Consider the following 19224-nt stretch of genomic DNA (forward strand, 5'->3'; position numbering starts at 1 on the left):
CACACACACACACAGACAGGAGTCCGTCTCACGAACGTAACGGTCGGCCGATGCTGGGCTCCGCCAGTAGGCCTGTATGTCAACAGTAGCCGAGGCAATGGGCTTCTTCGGCCAAGTAACCGCCATCCTGTACTGGCCTGCAGCAAGATGCTGTCATAAAGAGGAAATTTGTGGTAAGTTCTATGGGACCAAACTGCTGAGGTCATCGGTCGCTAGGCTTACACACTAGTTAATCTGACTTAAACTCACGCTAAGGACAACACACACACCAATGCCCAAGGGAGGACTCGAGCCTGCGACGGCGGGAGCCGCGCGAACTATGGCATGGCGCCTTAGACCGCACGGCTACCCCACGCGGCTAATAAAGAGCTTTGAGTATTTGCAGGCTTAAATAACTGGGGTGAAGGAAATGAAAAGTAAACGGAAGGGGAAGAGACGGGAAGGAAGTAATGACTTCCAGCTGCACAGAGCATTGTGGCAATGCAATGGCGAGAGCTGACAATTTCTGCTGAACCAGAACTCGATCCTCTGGTTCTATAGAACGGTTGCCTTAAGCCGGCCTGCCGCGGTGGCCGAGCGGTTCTAGGCGCTTCAGTCCGGAACCGCGCGACTGCTACGGTCGCAGATTCGAATCCTACCTCGGGCATGGATGTGTGTGATGTCCTAAGGTTAGTTAGGTTTAAGTAGTTCTAAGTTCTAGGGGACTGATGACCTCAGATGTTAAGTCCCATAGTGCTCAGAGCCATTTGAACCATTTTACCGTAAGTCCCTTGGCCATCCAGACATGCTTTCCGTCAAACCAAACTTCCTAACTTCCCACTCTCCGCGCCCTCTCCTCGCAATTGTCTGATTCGGATATTGGTTGTGCATGAGCATTGTAACTTCTTCATCAATCAGCCACCGGGCCCGTAGAATGATAGATATGAGTGATATCTGTTCTACTGGACAAGTTCGACAGAACAGACACCACTCGTATCTATATTTGCTGAGTGTTTCCCTGGCAGCGCCTGGCGTCCGCGGATCCACTCCCTGCTACCAACGATCCACAAAAGTAATGAACAGAAACTCTCGCAAGATTGAGACTTCAGGCATATGTTGATCCTCTTCATGCAAAAACAACTTCTATATTCTATTCACCCTCATGAGTTTTTAATTACCTTTAGTTCTACCGTTTTTCTGCAGCACATTATTTCTAGGAGTGCCCCTCTCTATAGCACTTCAATGAAGGTTAAGAATGTCAAGGGTCCCTTATCGTTAACACTAGCTGAAGACGAAAGAACTGTTGAACAGGATTTTACACTTCCTATCCTTAATAGTTAGTTATATAGGATTGGGAGTGGGACGGTAGGGGGAGGGATGCCCCCGCCGCATACTAAGCCCCAGCATCACTCCACCATGGCCACCCACATACTGATTTGTAGATATTTCACACTGTTTTACTGGTGTTCGTCACACCGGTGTTAAGTACGTTTTTAGCCTTTAGATTTCCACTATTACACTTCTCATCTCCATCCAGTTGGCGTTTCTTATTCCGTTACTGTCTTAACCCTGCATCAGGTTGTCAGAGCGTCAGTCGTGGGGAAGGTGTCTCTCACCGCAGACGAACCCTCGAGTGGGGGGGGGGGGGGGGGGGAGAGGGGAGAAGAAGGGCGGACTGCTCTCTGACTTGCAGACCAGCTCGACATATACATTTTTATTTCTCATTTAACTATTTCTCTTTTCTGTTATCAATATTGCTTTTAATGAGTTGATTTTACCACTGCTACATAACAATTCGATGAAATTTCTGGCTTATGTCACTAACTACAGATGGACTATCTCTTCAAAGAGGGACTGATGGCCTCGTTGTTTCTATGTATAGGCCATTTAACCCATCCACCTTCCCACAAAAAAAAAATCCAATACTATTAGTATTTAGAATGCAGCAAACAGTTTAAAATATTCTTAACGTTAATAGTTTAATACATTTTAACGTAAACAGAAGCTACATACCACGTAACAGTATCAAATTCCTTTAGTTACTAATAGTTACTCAAAGAGAGCAAAATATGATCTTTGCCAACGGTTAGCATTCTTTTATAGATCTAGTAAAAGCTGTCAGCGTTGTATGGAATACTATCTTTAGATTTCTGAAGAAAACAGGGATAAAACATAGGAGCGAGAGGGAGGTAGTAGTTAAGGGAAAGTTAAATATGGTTAACGCCTGTCCCAAATGTTTTAAATCTGTTCACAGAGCGAGCTGTAAGTGACAGTCAAGATAAATTTCGAAAAGGATTTAAGGCTAGGGAGAGGAAATGAAGACATTAATGTCTGCTCGTGTCACTGAAATTCTGTCACAGACGGAGAAGTATTTGTAAGATTAACTGAATAACACACTGGATTGTGTTTTGGAAAAGGTTATAAGACGAATACAAATTAAAGTAAAACAACGGTAATAGAATGTAGTTGTATTACGGCAGCAATGGTGCGCTCTAAGGCAACTAACTGAGAAGGCGTGGGAATTCAGTGCAGATGTCCACATATTATTTCTAGATTTCAAAAAGGTATACGATAGCGTAAACCGCAGACATTCCTAAATATAGCCAAGGAATTTGAAATACCATCGAAGTTAATCAGATTACTTAGTTTCGGATAAAGACGCCTGTAGCAGAAACTGAAACTTTTAAGGCGTTCACTGGAGTGTGACAAGGTGACGCCATTTCACCTACTTTATTTAACCTTGTTTTAGAGAAGATCGACAGAGAATTTGCTAATACTAACCCACAAGGTATCCTAGTGGAGGAGGTGAATATTGCGTCTTGCCTACACAGACGATGAAGCACTAATACGTAGTTCCAAAGCAGAATTAATAACAATGGTCAAAATTATTAGAAAGTCGCTGAGAAAACAGGATTATGTGTTATTGAAGAAAAGAGGGATTATCGGTCACAAGTAAGAAAATCCGAAGTGATGCACATTTGGTTGTAGACGGATTAACTTTCGAGACAGCTAACAGCTTCAAGTATTTGCTGAGTCTTTTTAGAAATAATAGAACGAATGTAGAAAGAGATGCCCATCCAGCATCAACGAACAAAAAAACTTTTGTTTTAGCAAAATCTTAAAGAAAAGAGGACTTAGTACTAGATCCTTAATTTGCTTGTATCAATGGAGTTCTATACCGTTAAAATTAAACGGATGTGAAGCATTAACTTTTAAAAACAAGACACAAAGGAACTAATGGCATTAGGTGCAAGTAGGCATTGATTGAAATCAATGGGGGAAGTTGAAAATTTGTGCCAGAGCAGGATCTGAACGCAGGTCTCATGCCGACTAGGCAAACGCTCTGACCACTGCGCCACCTGGACACAGTGATCATCGCAACTGCAGGGCTATCCTAACTCACCTCCCGTCAGACCCAAATTCTCAGCTTATCGACACACTGCTGATGTAATGACCCTTGCTCATTATCCTGTGTCCGAGCGGTTCTAGGCGCTTCAGTCTGGAACCGCGCGACTGCTACGGTCGCAGGTTGGAATCCTGCCTCGGGCATGGATGTGTGTGATGTCCTTAGGTTAGTTAGGTTTAAGTAGTTCTAAGTTCTACGCGACTGATGACCTCAGATGTTAAGTCCCATAGTGCTCAGAGCCATTTGAGCTCATTATCCTCGTTACTCACGGCATTTAGCCGATCCCCATAAGAGTTAGATCGTGGTATGCATCTGATGTGCATCCCCACTGAAGCGATCAATTGGTAGTACTAGCTTTACTTATATATGTTGTGTCTGTTCTTTCGGACATGTCCGAATGAAATATAAAATATTTAGCAAGAAAGATGAAAAAACTGCTAATACTCGAAAGAAAAATACCAAGGAAAATTTTTGGACATTTATATTATAAAAATGAAGTGGAATGGACGATAAGTAAAAATGAAGAATTTGAAGAACTAAGAGAGCTGTACCAACACCATAATATTGTCGATGTGCTAAATAAGCGATGGATGAATTGGACAGGCAATATATCAAGAATGACGGAGAATAGACTACGTAGAACAGCATTCAATAGATGGAACCAGAAGAAGAGGAAGACCCAGAATTAGATGTCGAGATAACATCTAGGAGGACATTACTAGGATGAACAACACCAAATGGACAGACAGCGACTCGACAGAAAGAAATGGAAGAGTCTCGTAGAGTAAGCGTATGGTCGATAAGGCCCTTGTCTCACGTAAAGTAAACAATAAAAGTAACACTGAGTGCATTAGATTGGGGTGTAGCGCTATGCGGAAGTATAACGTGATCAATAAATAGCACAGACAAATGTAGGATGTGAAGAGAATAGGAGCATTTGAAACGTGGTATTACAGAGTAGTGCTGCAGTTTAAATGGATATTTACAGTGTCTAACGGAGAGATACTAAATAGAACTGGGGTGGAAAAATCATCATGGCACAATTTGACCAAAAAAAAAGAAGGAATAGAATGATAGAATATACCCTGATTCGCCAAGGAATTATTAATTTGGTAATGGAGGGAAGTGTATGAGAGTTGGAGGGGAAGATTGCCAAAAACAGTAATAGAACATAAAGCAGGTTTAAATGGGTGAAGAATGCAGGAGCTAGGAAGATACGAAATGACTTGCACGAGAGAAGGATTCAGAAGTTTAGAAGATACGAAATAACTTGCAGGAGAGAAACTAGTGTGGAGAGCTGCATCAAAGCAGCCTTTCAGTCTGATAAGTGGAACAACAACAACAGGTCTCTGTTTATTTCCACTAGTCCAGTTTAGTTCCACTTTAGCTTCTTGTTAACGGTATCGCTAAGTAGTGGAATATGGTAAGTGTTCAAGAGCCGGCCGATGTGACCGAGCGATTCTAGGCGCTCCAGTCTGGAACCGCGCGACCGCTACGGTTGCAGGTTCGAATCCTGCCTCGGGCATGGGTGTGTGTGCTGTCCTAGGGGACTGATGACCTCAGATGTTAAGTCCCATACTGCTCAGAGCCATTTGAACCATTTGAAGTGTTCAAGACAAATTTTTTGTGATTGTCAAAGTTGCAATGTGCAAAGACTCGCATTTATGGCCAAATTTTACGTTTGTTCTTCTGTGGTATCAATGGGGAGAGCCACTTTCAAAATCTGTCGGAAGTGCAGAAAGTATCAGCACCTCAGAAAGGGTCTGGAAAGTTGCTCTGTGTTTGGCAAGAGGGGTCAATAGACCTGTAGCAAGCGATTTTCGATGGATTATCGCATTACGAGAATTCCAGTTACAACCAGCGGACATCTCCATGCAGCGAGCAATTTACTCTGTTAGTTATTCTGGGCGTCTCCAGTAGGATACGTGTTAGGACTGTTGGCACACTGCTAATGGATGTGTCAGCGTCTGATAAAGGTGCGACGGCACAATGACGTGCGACCATAGGCGTCTGCAAGGTGCGGGCAAGATGGGGCACTTGTCCCCTCCTGGAAACTAGGTACAGGATTTTTATTCGTTACAGAATGCTCACACATTTTTAGCAATGATTATCAAAGAGTCTATTGATCTTAAACTAGCGAGTCCAGTGGGAACTCCTGTGACTTAAGCATTCATTATACAGGATATAACGGATATTAGTGCATATGTTTTTATGTCTTTTATGTGTTATATCTTAATACTCGTATGTACACACATCAGTGAGTTGATTATATTTTCATTGCACGAACGGCCTTCCCACAGACATGTTACAAACTTTACGACCTGATATTTTCACCATAGTCGTAACAACACCACTGAATGGACTATGCCTGTCAGTATAGACTAACCATTTTGCGCCCACGCGTCCACACTTCAACAACTGACCTACTGGCCCGGGGAAAAGAAGCATTAACGGCTTGCTCTTGCCACACATACTTGGAGATACTAACCAACCTAAAAACATACAACTCGTAATAGCTATTATTATTAGGCTGCAAATGATGTAAATACTGCTGTAACGTAGTTCAGTACACCTTCTTCAATCACCAATACAAATACTGGAATCAGACTCGTTACACCCAGCATATCTTGGATTCTTTTTAGATGTCACGTTACTCACGGGAAATTAAACCGATTCCTAGATGCGGCGGCGATTTCGGCGCTGTTGTGCAACCAGGATGGAAATGAAATATTTCAGAACCGTACCGAAATAGAGTCCTCAATCTTTGTAGCTTCTTCACACAGACCTTATCGAACTGTTGCAGGCCGGGGGGTGGCCGAGCGGTTCTAGGCGCTACAGTCTGGAGCCGCGCGACCACTGCGGTCGCAGGTTCGAATCCTGCCTCGGGCATGGATGTGTGTGATGTCCTTAGATTAGTTAGGTTTACGTAGTTCTAAGTTATAGGGGACTGATGTCCTCAGAATTTAAGTCCCATAGTGCTCAGAGTCATTTTTTTTAACTGCAGATTGCCAGGCGAGTGGACTGTGGTGACAACTCCCAGAACAAGATAAACATTGCAGCAGTTTAAGTCTCCATCATCTGACCAGTTTCTATAAACACGCCGATCCCTTTGCTGGACAACTGAATCACTAGTTTACTGTTTTCCATGAACAAAGAGAACCCGTGATGGTTTGTAGAATATACATTCAGTTTTACACGACAAAGTTACTGTAGCGCTCTCTGGAAGACACGGTCATGATGTACTGTAGGTGTGTACCTCTATACCGGGGGGCTTAAGCTTGTAGGGCCGACCTTAGTTGGCTGCCAGGCCACTTGGAGCGCTGCTGTCGTTCTCTGCTTTCGTATTGTAACATGGGCACACTTTTTACATGTTCAGTGTTCTGTACATCCGTAAGTAATAGATTTGTTTCTGGAGAGAGCCTGCAGTGAGTAAAACACAATTTTTGTCTTTTCTTTTATTTCCCAGACAGGTTTCACTGAAGATCTAGCATCATGAGTAGGCTCTTGTTATATTTCTGCAAAACAGGAAAAATCCTCTTAGCTGCTTGTACAAATATAATTTTAGATTTTAAGGCAGTATTTACAAATTTGAAGAAACAGGCGAAGATTTGCAATAATACATGCTTCGGTTTTCCTGGGTTTTTATGTATTTTATTCCATTTGTTTTCTTTCACAGTTTGTTATCTGCAGCCATATAGGACATAAAGTAGAACATATATTTACTTCGTAATTTTACGACTGGAAATATAATGATTATGCCTAACATTACTGAATTCTGCATGGAAGACTTGTGTGTGTGTGTGTGTGTGTGTGTGTGTATTTACAATACGTTTCCCTTTATCTAGTTTCCCCATTATCTTCACTGTGAAGACCTGCACCAGATACCTTTCACTGTCACTGTTTACAAACAACAGAAACAAAACTGCTGAAAAGTTGAACGTTTTCTGGGCGGGAGTTTTGGACTTTTGTGAGATTTGTCTGTCATTTGTGTGTGCGCGCGCAAAGCTCAATGGGTGTAAGTTTTATTTATTTAATTAATACTTTTTTACTTTATTTATTAATTGTTTATGTTTGTAGAGACATAATAAAAGCCCAGTGACGATGTTGGAACTACAGTGAAGCATGTCTAGGAATGAAAGAAAAGATAAAAATTGTGATTCGCTCAAGGCAGACCCTCTCGAAAACAAATCTATTTGTAAGTAAATATGGGCAGAAGAGCTTTAATCTCGAAATGATTATCTGTACGTAATCTTGAGAGGTAAATACGTTAGTATTTTCTGCCATAGAAGAGAGGAAAAAAATGTGAAATTTCAAGGTCGTAAAGATGTTCTCTCCAGTGGTGTGGACTTTCTCAAGTTCTATGGTGTGCAACATAACGCCTAAGGGAGTCCTAGAGCTACAACTTCTGCAGTCCAGCTGGCCTGACTGCACAATAATGTGATAAACTGAGAAGCCGAGAATTGCCTTGGTGCAGTCATACTCTGATAAAAATTGCATCTACTCGCCTATTTCATTACGGTTTTCGGATGTTTCCCACATTCATCTAGCCGTATGCTCGTCCTGGGTTGCGATTTTTCCCGCCAAGTCAAAACAGGAGCTTTAGTAACACATTTTATTTAAGTTTATTTATGTCAGTCAACATTAAAACTAAAAAGCATGGAAGTAATGCAATAAATCCATTTGCATGATCGAATGCGATGTTTCATAAGCAAGCGAAGTGTTACAGGTGACATCAAAGTTGAAAAATTGTTTTTTGAAGTTTATTCCTGTTTCACCACTTCGTGGAACATTAAAATGGCATTTTTTGTTGGTTATATTTGTTGACAGAGAACAGGATTTTCTCAATCGTTCTACATTTTTATATATACGGTGGTGTCAAAAGTCATGGGATAGCGATATGCACGTATGCAGATGGTGGTAGTATGGCGTACACGAGCTATAAAAGGGCAGCGCACTAGCGAAGCAGTCATTTAAACTCAAGTGCGTCACGTGAAAAAGTTTTCTGCGTGATTATGGCCACATGACGGGAATTAACAGACTTTAAGGCGGAATATTAGTTGGAGCTAGACGCATGGGACGTTTCTAAGCTCGTTAGGAGATTCGATATTCCGAGCTCCACAGTGTATAGAGTATGCCGGAAATACCAATTTTCAGGCGTTACCTCTCACCACCGACGACGCAGTGACCGGCGGTTTTCACTTAACGACACAGAGCAGTGGCGTTTGCGTAGAGTTGTCAGCGCTAACAGACGAGCAACAATGCGTGAAATGATCTCAGAAATCAATGTGGGATGCACGACGAACGTATCCAGTAGGACAGTGCGGCGAAATGTGGGGTTAATGGGCCATGGCAGCAGACGACCGATGCGAGTGCCTTTCCTAATAGCACGACATCGCCTGCAGCGCCTCTCCTCGGCTCGTGACCATATCGATTGGCCCCCATACGACAGGAAAACCATCTCCTGGTCGGATAAGTCCCATTTTAGTTGGCAAGAGCTGATAGTAGGGTTTGAGTGTGGCGCTGACACAACGAAGCCACAGACCCCTATGTCAACAAGACACTGTGCAAGCTGATGGTGGCTCCATAATAGTATGGGCTGTGTTCACATAAAATGGGCTGGGTCCTCTGGCCTTTGTGAATCGACCGTTGACTGTAAATGGTTCTATTTGGCTACTTGGAGACCATTTGCAGCCATTCATGGACTTCATGCCCCAAACGATGATGGGATTTTTATGGATAACAATGAGCGGATAATAATTGTTCATGATTGGTTCGAAGAATATTCTCGATAATTCAAGGGAATGATTGGCCCAAGCAGATCGCCTGACATAAGTCTCATCGAACATTTATGGGACGTAATGGGTGGCTATAGTGGCAGCATGACTCATTATTTCTGCAGGAGACTTAAAAGGACTTGTTGTGTCCAGGCCACGTGGAGTTGCTGCTCTATCCCGGACAAAAGGAGGTCCGGCATCATATTATTAGGTATCCCATAACTTCTGTCACTTCAGTGTATACAGTCGTTATTTTGTGCTGTTATGTCGTAGCTGTTTCGCTTATTGCTGTTGTGGTCTTCAGAACGATGGCTGGTTTGATGCAGCTCTCCACTTTAGTCTGTCCTGTGCTGTTCTGTTTATCTCCGCATAGCTGTTGCGACCTACACCTCTTTCAACCTGCTTACTGCATTCAATTCTTGACGTCTCTCTACAATTTCATCTACCACCTCCTCCTCAACACACACTTCCCTCCATTAAAAAAAATCGATAATTGCTTAGTCAAGCTGTGCTACAAATTTATTTTTTTCTCATTAGGATTCAGTACCTCTTCACTAGTTATCCGATCTACCCACATGATTTTCAGCATTCTTGTGGAGCACCACATTTCAAAGCTACTATCCTCGTCTTGTCCGTACTGCTTATAGTCACTTCCGCGTAAATCTACACTCCAGGCAAAACTCTTTCAGAAAAGACTTTCTAAAACTTCAATTTATATTAGGTGTTAACATATACATATCTCTTTTTCTGACAGGTATTTGTTTCTATTGCCACTTTGCGTTTTACTTCCTTTCTATTTCATCTGTTTTAATTTATTTTGCTGCTCAAGTAAGAATATTTTTCTACTGCTTCTAGCGTCTCATTTATTGATCTAATCCCCTCAGTATCGTCTAATCTAATTCGACTGCATTCCATTACCCTTGCCATTTCCCTTGTTTTGCTTCTGTTGAACTTAAACTTATAACCCGTTTTTAAGAAGCTATGCTTTTCGTTCAGTTGATCCTCCAAGTCCTCTGCCATCTCTGAAGTAATTGCAACATCACACGCAAACTGTAAAGTTTTCATTTCTGCTCCATGAACATGAATTTTCTTCCCTTTCCAAATTTCCCCTTGGTTTCTTTAATATAGATGCCGTATATTGGGTTGATGTGTAAATTAGTATCGTTTTTCCATAAGTTTAATAAACACACAGAGACTTTAGCCATCAATAATGTATTCTCCTTCACTATTTACAACAGTGTGCCAACGCTAGGGTAACTTTTCGATTCCGCGACTGTAGAAATCATGCGGTTTTGAGGCGAAGAACTCGTCAAGATATGTTTGGAGCGCTTTTTCATTCGGAAGGGAAGTTGCTTGAAGATTGTTCTATAGGGAAAAAGTGTAAATCTGAAGGTGCAGATCAGGTGAATAAGTTGGGTGTGGAATGACTTCCGAACCCAGCTCCCGTATAGTGTTTGTTGTTATTCTAGCAAAAGGCGGGTGAGGCTTATCGTGGAATAACACCTCTTCAGGCAGTCTTCCCGGTCGTCGTTCTCGGATTGCGTCTGCAAGACGTCTCAGTTGTTGACAGTGAATGTCAGCAGTGATGGTTACATCTCGGGGAAGCAATTTGTGGAACACCAAACCGTCGCTGTTCCGTCGGATGCATGTGGATGCGCGCAGGTGTTTTTGTACGAGGAGCTGCTGCTTTGTCTGGGCTTAGCCATACCTTTTTTTCCTTATGTTAGCATCGACGATGAGCAAGCAGAGATGCACATATGGCCGCTGATTTTTGTGATTTTGCTTTAGAGCGTGCGGTACACATACACCCAACTTTTGAACCTTCCCCACTGCATGCAAATGTCGCACGGTGGTGGAACGATCAGAGTTCATCACATCTGCCAATTTTTTGAGTACAATGAATTGGACGATTGCAGATGAATGCGTTTAAACGATCTTCATTAAATCGAGAAGGTCTTGCTGAACGTGGTGAATCACTATTGTCAAAACGATCCTCCTTCGAACAGGTCAACCGTTTTCTTGCTGTACTCTGTCCAGTGGGTTTATCCCCATACACGACGCAAATCTTTCTGGCTGCCACCCCTCTACTCAACTCAGACAGAAGAATATGCGAAAATGCTCTGATTTCTCCACTTGGCATTCCATTTTCTAGCGTCCATCCTCCACTCACTACCTCCAAATGGCAAAATGACAAAATGTAAATTCAAATAGCAACAGTTAACTACAACTAAAAAATGACAATCGATAAATAAACCCATAGCACTCGGAATACCAACACGCAAAACAATAATGATACTAATTTGTGCACCACCCTAACTGTTGAGGATTCTGCCTTGAGCATAATAGTTTTTCTCGTTAGCTATTTTGGTGATACTAGATTAGGTCCTCAGTGGGTCTCTCTTTATTTCATTTTGCAACACATTTGTTTGCCAGTGTAGATTCCTTACATCTTTATTACACGTCATGGGGAAAAGGTAACTGTATACAGAAATCTGAAGGATTTTCTGTACGTAGACAGAGGGAAGAGAGAGAAAGAGATAGGTGTATGCAGTAGGTCTGTGCACTTAGAACTTCCATGCTTCTCGATTGGCTACAGCACACAAACAGTTTGCAAATGCAGATTCCACCAACTATGAAACACGTATAGTAATACGGTTTTAGTGGCCATAAAATATTCGAATTTCTGATAAAAAGTAGGAGCAAGCTATAGGCCAGGGAAAGATGGTTAATATACAATATGAACAAGCACCAAAACGGAGTAATAAGACTGGGAGATTAAGAACAAAGTACTCGGATTAAAAAGGCTGGAAGACAGGTCTGTAGTCATTTGCGCTGGAGTTCCAGCTCACATCGAAGAAGCAATGACGGAAATAAAAGAAAGGTTCAAGAGTGGGATCAAAATTGAGCGTGAAAGGATGTCAAATATAAGGTTCGCTGATCACCTTGGTATCCTCAGTGAAAGTGAAGAAGAATTACAGCACTTGTTGAATGGAATGAACAACCCAATGAGTACAGAATACGAACTGAGAATAAACCGAAGAAAGACGAAGGCAATGAGTAGTAGCAGAAATGATATTTCTAATAAACTTAACATCAAGTAGACGAAGTTAAGGGTTTGCGCTACCTGGGAAGCTAAACAACACACTATGAAGGAAGCAAGGACAAAGAAGCAGACAAGGACAGGCAAACGTAATGGATAAATAACAGAGATTATGAGTTTGGAGCACGACATTGTATGACAGTGAATCATGGACTGGAGAAAAACCGGAAAAGGAGAGAGTCGAAGCGTTTGAGATGTAGAGCTATAGAAGGATGTTGAGAGATAGGTGGACTGCTAAGGTATGCAATCAGGAGGTTCTCCGCAGAATCAGAGAGGAGAAGAACATGTGAAATATTGAAGAAGGGAGAGGATGATAGAACGTGTCAGGAAATAACTTCCATGGTAGCAGAGGGAGCTATAGTGGGTAACAACTGCAAAGGATGGCAGAAATTTGAATACATCCAAAAAATAACTGATGACATTCGGTGCAAGCGCTACTTTGAGATGAAGAGGTTGGTGCAAGACATAAATTCGTGCCGGGCCACTTTGACACAGCAAGAAGACCGATAACTGAAAAAAAAGAAAAAAAATTAAAACCGGTTAATATTCGTCGCGGACTTAGCTCGTATATCGTTGGATGGTGGTAGAATGTGTTTTGCGTAAATGGTATCATTTGTTTAAGACTGAAAGGATGAACGAAGACGTCGTCCGTCTGTAGTCAGGAAGGTACCGAACCGATAGAGAAAATTGGAGGAAGAATGGGAGGAAACCAACGTATCACGATACCTCAGCTGGTTGATAACTTTCCTCAGATTTCTCGGAGTGTTTTGCAGGAGATCATGACATACTACAAATTCCGTGGTTGTTGCGTCTCAGATACACCTTCTACATCAACATCTTCATAGATATTCTGCAAGTCCGGAGAGTACCATGTACCCACTACTAGTCATTCCCTCCCCTGTTTCATTAGCAAATGGAGCGAGAGAAGAACGATTACATGGCCCCGTATGAGCCCTAATTCACGAGAAATTCTCAGTCCTTACGCGCGACGTATGTTGGCGGCAAAAGAGTCGCTCAGCAGTCAGCTTCAAATGCCGGTTCTCTAACCACAAAAATTAACCGATTACTGCTTCTCCGGATTCTCTTAATAGCTACGGTGTGGAACTGAACGGAATCTTGACCAATGACGAGATGCTTTCCCTATGCTAATGGGGAAAGAAAACAACAGTCTGTTGTGTAAATTCAAACCGACTTGTCCTACAAACCAAAAAACGCACACCGAACTGCGACAGCCACAAAGGTTATGGCAATCGCTTTATGGTACGCTAAAGGAATCGTGGTTATGAATTTTGTGGAACATAGAAGGATAATGAGTTCTGAAGCCTAATGTGAGACAGTAAGAAAACTGCTCAGCAGGTATGGAGAGGGTCTACGGACAAAGACAAGATTAGCTTGAGCGAGCGAATGTAGGCGACCGCAGGATAGCCGCGATGAACTGCAGTTAGATAGATTCCAAAGTATACGGCTAACGCCAGACATAGTACACACTTCTTTAATAACATGAAATGAGGATAGCAAGACTGATACGGTAAGTACAAGACCGTCACGTCAATGAACATAGTGCAATAAATACTAAACTCCCTCCGGACAGGCCTTGGAAGGCCCAACAGTACCGACCGGCCGCAGTGTCATCCTCAGACCACAGGTGTCACTAGATGCGGATATGAAGGGGCATGTGGTCAGCACACCGTTCTCCCGAGAACGGAGCCGCTATTTCTCGAACAAGTAGTTCATCAGTTTGCCTCACATGGGCTGAGTGCGCCCCGCTTGCCAACAGCGCTCGGTGGCCTTGCGGTTCTAGGCGCTACGGTCTGGAACCGAGCGACCGCTACAGCCGCAGGTTCGAATCCTGCCTCGGGCATGGATGTGTGTGATGTCCTTAGGTTAGTTAGGTTTAAATAGTTCTAAGTTCTAGGGGACTGATGACCTCAGAAGTTAAGTCGCATAGTGCTCAGAGCCATTTGAACCATTTGAACAGCGCTCGGCAGACCGGGTGGTCACCCATCCAAGTGCTTAACTTCAGTGATCTGACGGGAACCGGTGTTACCACTGCAGCAAGGCCGTTGGCTAACATAGTGGAATACATCGTACAAAAAACTGCCAACTTCAATCATAAAAATGTTCATTCCACCACAACTGTTTACTCTTACTGAGTGATAAATAATTTTACGAGACGCAATAAACCATGTGACTGGAATGGCATTGCGCAGTAGCCATCATCGAGACAAACAAGGAATATTAGACTGTTGTTGTTAAATATTCTGTAATATTAAGTTATATGTCTGAGTGTGTAGAACCAAATCGTTCTCCAGTATTATGCTAGTAAAATGAAGCAATATGTAGTTATTAATTAATAGATTTATTAATCTATGACCAGTGCTGCAATGATCAATGAATGAGGGTGCGCTAGGAGCACAAATAGGTAAATGTTAATACGACATGTAATTAAAAATGATAACACTTGGTGTCACCAGACACGTCATGACATAGCCTGTCGATTAGAATATGTATTTCTGTTACACAACCGTTTGTGTAGGAAGGGTGGTCCAATTACATGTATGTCAAAGTGTTGTACGAAAGGAGTAAACTGATGGGCAATTTCTCCAGCTCCCATTGGCTGAGGTGTTACGGCGTTGGTGGATGTTAGTGGTGGAAGAAATGCGCTTGGTAGCAGGAGAGACGAAGAGAAAGGAGAACAGTTCGGGACATCGATGGAAGAGAGACTCAAGTTCCGTGCCTTCGGTGAGAACGGGAAAGTTGTGTGATTAAATTTACGTATGTAGAGACACTTCGGATCGGTGTGGGATATAAGTTATGGGCATCTAAGAATGTAAGTGAAAAAGCTCATAGATTGATTATACATCGTGGCTTGATCTGCGTGGGGATTCTGTCGTCTTTCGTGTCACACTAGATACTTCAAGGACCATGATATTTTTCGATAAGTAAATTTATTTACGTGTAAAAATGCTCCAGTACGAGTTTGGACCTTACTAAATAAATCATCTGTTTTTAAAAATTAAATCTGCAGCCTTTCAATGTGTATTACTGATGTTTCCTTGTTTGCTTGTGTTCACTTATTTTTAATTCGCATAGCTTGTACGCCCTCAGTTATTCGACCGCAGGACTACCTTTTAATAAAATATTTTGCTAATGCAGGAGCGATCCAAGCTTTATTCAGAGCCGTAAATTTCCCTCTCTGAAATGAGTACGTTAAGCTTGACGGCCCCCTTGGTTCAACGTTTTTGAGAATGACATGTTTCATGTCGTTAGTTTAAGTTATATGACAGTAACAAACTCTCACATCTTTGACAGCGTTATAGTTCACACCATACAAAATCGAAGTGTGCACTCTGCATTATCAGTATCGCACTTAACAGTACGACTGTGAACAAAAGTCTAACACAGTGGCTACGCAACTACTGTATATAAATGAGAGGGATTCTGTTTGTGTCAGTCGTTTCTGCCTATGTTGGGGAAGGCAATTTTTCTATAACTTTTTTCTCCTTGGTGTGTGTGTGTGTGGGGGGGGGGGGGGGAGGTGAGGGATATTTTCTGTCTGTCTTCCTACACTTGTGGCTTTTGGAATTACGAACCGTGTCGGATATGTTGTTGATAACAGGTGCAGTCAGCCTGGAAATATGCGGCTATACCTGGCTAGAATGTTACCGATCACTTCGGCAGTGTCCAGCATGTGCTATATAACTGTAACAGTTGTATAGCACATGGTGGATGCGGCAAGGCTCCGTTATCACGGTGTATATTGATACATAATGTGTAAGAGTAAGTGACGTGGTACCAACTGGCTATCACACTGGAAGCAGACAGATGGATACTAACAACAAAAACCGCACATACTGCCGCAAGCCAGCACCCAGCATTATGCTTGAAATAGCTATGTAACTTTTGGAAAACCATCTGAATATGAGCCTGAAAAAGTTCGAAAACCAGTTAATGGAATGAATAAATAGCTGTTTCTAAAAAGTGACTGGTTGCAGTTTATGTATTTACAGTCAGCTACAAACTGCGGCATTTGACTAACAGTAGTTCACAGTGTACCTGGAGTCGGGCAGTAGTACACATTACAGCAAAACGACCCGCAGCGCCTGAGGATGACAACTATAACGGTCGCCGAAATATTATGCAAAAATGGAAACAACTCAGCTTAAACCTGGAAGTACACCGTTAACCAAATGTGGCAAGCAAACCTAAGAGGTTAGACTGACATTGGATGTAGGCGAGGAACAGACAGACCTAGGCCGTCTTGTGAAGTAATGCCGACGTTTCGCAGCTTGTGGGCGATGCCTTACCCAGCGTGCCGACGGTGAACCCCCAGTCAGCCGCCTGCTGACACGTGTCCAGCAGGGACGGGTAGACTGGCAGCGTCACGAAGGCGATGATGGAGCCCGTGTAGCACGCCGTGATGATGATGCTGAACACCCAGTACCAGCCTGCAACAGCGGGCAACACGCCCACTAGCATTTTACGAGGGGCGTTTGAAAAGTCCATGCAAAAATAAAAACTACTTACGTGTTTGGGGTAAACCTTTTTTATTTTTCGACACAGTCTCCTTTTAGACCTATACACTTGGTCCAACGCTGTTCTAATTTGTTGATCCCTTCCGAATAATAGGAATTGTCCAAGTCTGCAAAATAGACATTAGTTGCTACAATCACCACCTTGCTTGAATAAAATCTTTGTCCCGCCAGCTATTTCTTCAAATTAGGCAACAAATAGTTGTCCGAGGGAGCCAAGTCTGGAGAATAGGGGGGATGTTGTGACGGTACGTCACATAAATGGACACTTGGAGAAAGGGAAATGAAGTTTTTCATATGAGACGTGTGAATTATAAAATACTTCAAGACTGTGTACGTGTGCGCGATGTATAACAAATAGTAAAGAACGTAAATTATTATTATCAAAACACAAATATCGATGTAATTAAAAAAAACAGTTTTTTTTGTATAACCTCTGTGTAACATAGACCATGAAGACCAGAGACAGTGCTTTGATTGAACTATCTCTCCTGTTTTGTTTCGTCTAGCAGTAGGCCGCCATTGTAGTGCTGTCTGATAATTAACGTAAGTTTTATCTGTATTTTTTTTTGAAAAATATAATAGAAATTGTTATTAGATAGTGTGTATTATTGACTTAGTTGTCACCAATTAACAAAATTTTTACAGAACTTCGTAGTGCAGGGAGTTCATCTCCCCTAGCAGGATTTAGTCGGCCATTACGCTGATTGTATTATTTAATTAAAATTTCAAGTCATAATATTAAATGTAAATGCGAGAGGCATCTCAATTTTGATCTGTCATTAATTTCGAAGTCAAAATTAATTTTAGTTACCAAAATTCACAGCACTGAATGAGTTCAGTATGTTTCATTTTGGCCGCCTAACGGCAGACGAGATTCTCTCCAGTTTTGCCTTGCAAATAATGAACAAGAAATATTGAAAAGCATTACATTCCGCAATATCTCAGTTAATCTTTGTGCAATTTGGTACATAAATAACCAGTATCCCCTGAGACCCATATTAATAATTACAGTTTGCGTAAGACTACGCATATGTTCTTTTCTAAATAGCAGCGCTCACGCAAACTATTTATTAGAAGGCGGTGAGTCGCACGCTGTGTTTAAAAAATGTTATATCGTACGTATTTCGGGGCAGCCGATGTCCGTACGAGTGTTATCGCGGTATAAGTTAATTAAAAGTCTCAAGCTAGCCCATAATATTTAAAGTCACCCCAACCAAAATCATAAAATATACAATTATAAAAATAAAAACATACACTTATACCGTGATAATGTGAAACGAGTTGGAATCCTATTTCCATTAATTTTGCGACCACAACTGCTGAGGTGTGTGCTGGGGCATGGTCGTGATGGAAAAGGACTTTTTTGCGGTCCAATCGCCGGCGTTTTTCTTGCAGCTCGGTTTTCAGACTGTCTAATAACAATGAATAATATTCACCTATAATAATTTTACCCTTTTCCTGATAGTCCATGAGGATTAACCCTTGCGAATCCGGAAAGACAGTCGCCATGAACTATCCGGCCGAACGAATAGTCTTCGCCTTTTTTGGTGCAGATTCTCCCTTGGTAACCCATTAATTACATTGTTGTTTGGTCTCCGGAGTATATAGTAATGTATCCATGTTTCATCCACAGTAACGAAACGGCGCTTAAAGTCCTGCGGATTCTTCCTGAACAGCTATAAACCACCCTTGCAACACTTCACACGATTCCATTTTTGGGCAAGTGTGAGCAATCGCAGAACCCATCTTGCGGATAGCTTTCTCATGTCCAAATGTTTATGCAAAATATTATGTACCCGTTCATTCGAAATGCCCACAGCACTAGCAGTCTCACGCACCTTTACTCTTCAGTCATCCATCACCATATCATGCATTTTATCAATGATTTCTGGAGTCGTAACCTACACAGGGCGTCCAGAACGTTCAGCATCACTTGTGCCCATTGGCCACTCCGCAAATTTTGAAGCCACTTATAAACTGTTCTAATCGAAGGCGCAGAGTAACCATAATGTTTATCAAGCTTCTATTTAGTCTCCTGAGGCGTTTTGCCTTTCATAAAGTAATGTTTAATCACCACACGAAATTCTTTTTCGTACATTTTTTGACAATCACTCGACTTCCTTGATTCACACGAATGCCAAACACAAAGAAATAGACCAATATGGCTGAAACTTGGTGTGCGTTCTTTCCAAAGATGCTACTAACTAAACATGACCTCGATACGCGCCGGTGGTGCCATCTCTCGGATTTTGCAAAGACTTTTCAAACGCCCCTTGTACATTTCCAGCAGTCAAGCATTCTCCGTGCTTACAGTGTACAGGGTGCAACAAAAACACAAGCACTTCGGCGTAGCGACATACATTGAAGATTAAGTAGCCATATGCTTCTTCTTTCTGTTCTCAGTTCTCAAAGTCGCACTCCCAGTCTGAG

At 42.2% G+C, this 19224-nt stretch overlaps 1 protein-coding gene across 1 annotated transcript in view; it reads right to left on the minus strand.

The window, feature by feature from the left end:
- The window catches only part of LOC124746573 (ionotropic receptor 21a), a 189468-nt gene that overhangs the window by 63490 nt on the left and 106754 nt on the right, over positions 1 to 19224 (minus strand). Inside the window, exon 7 of the mRNA XM_047248945.1 lies at positions 16567 to 16707. Coding sequence (XP_047104901.1) covers positions 16567 to 16707 — 141 coding nt within the window. The remainder of the gene's footprint in view (positions 1 to 16566; positions 16708 to 19224) is intronic.

This window comes from Schistocerca piceifrons, chromosome 1 (assembly GCF_021461385.2).
Source record: "Schistocerca piceifrons isolate TAMUIC-IGC-003096 chromosome 1, iqSchPice1.1, whole genome shotgun sequence".
NCBI classification, from domain to species: Eukaryota; Metazoa; Arthropoda; class Insecta; order Orthoptera; family Acrididae; genus Schistocerca; species Schistocerca piceifrons.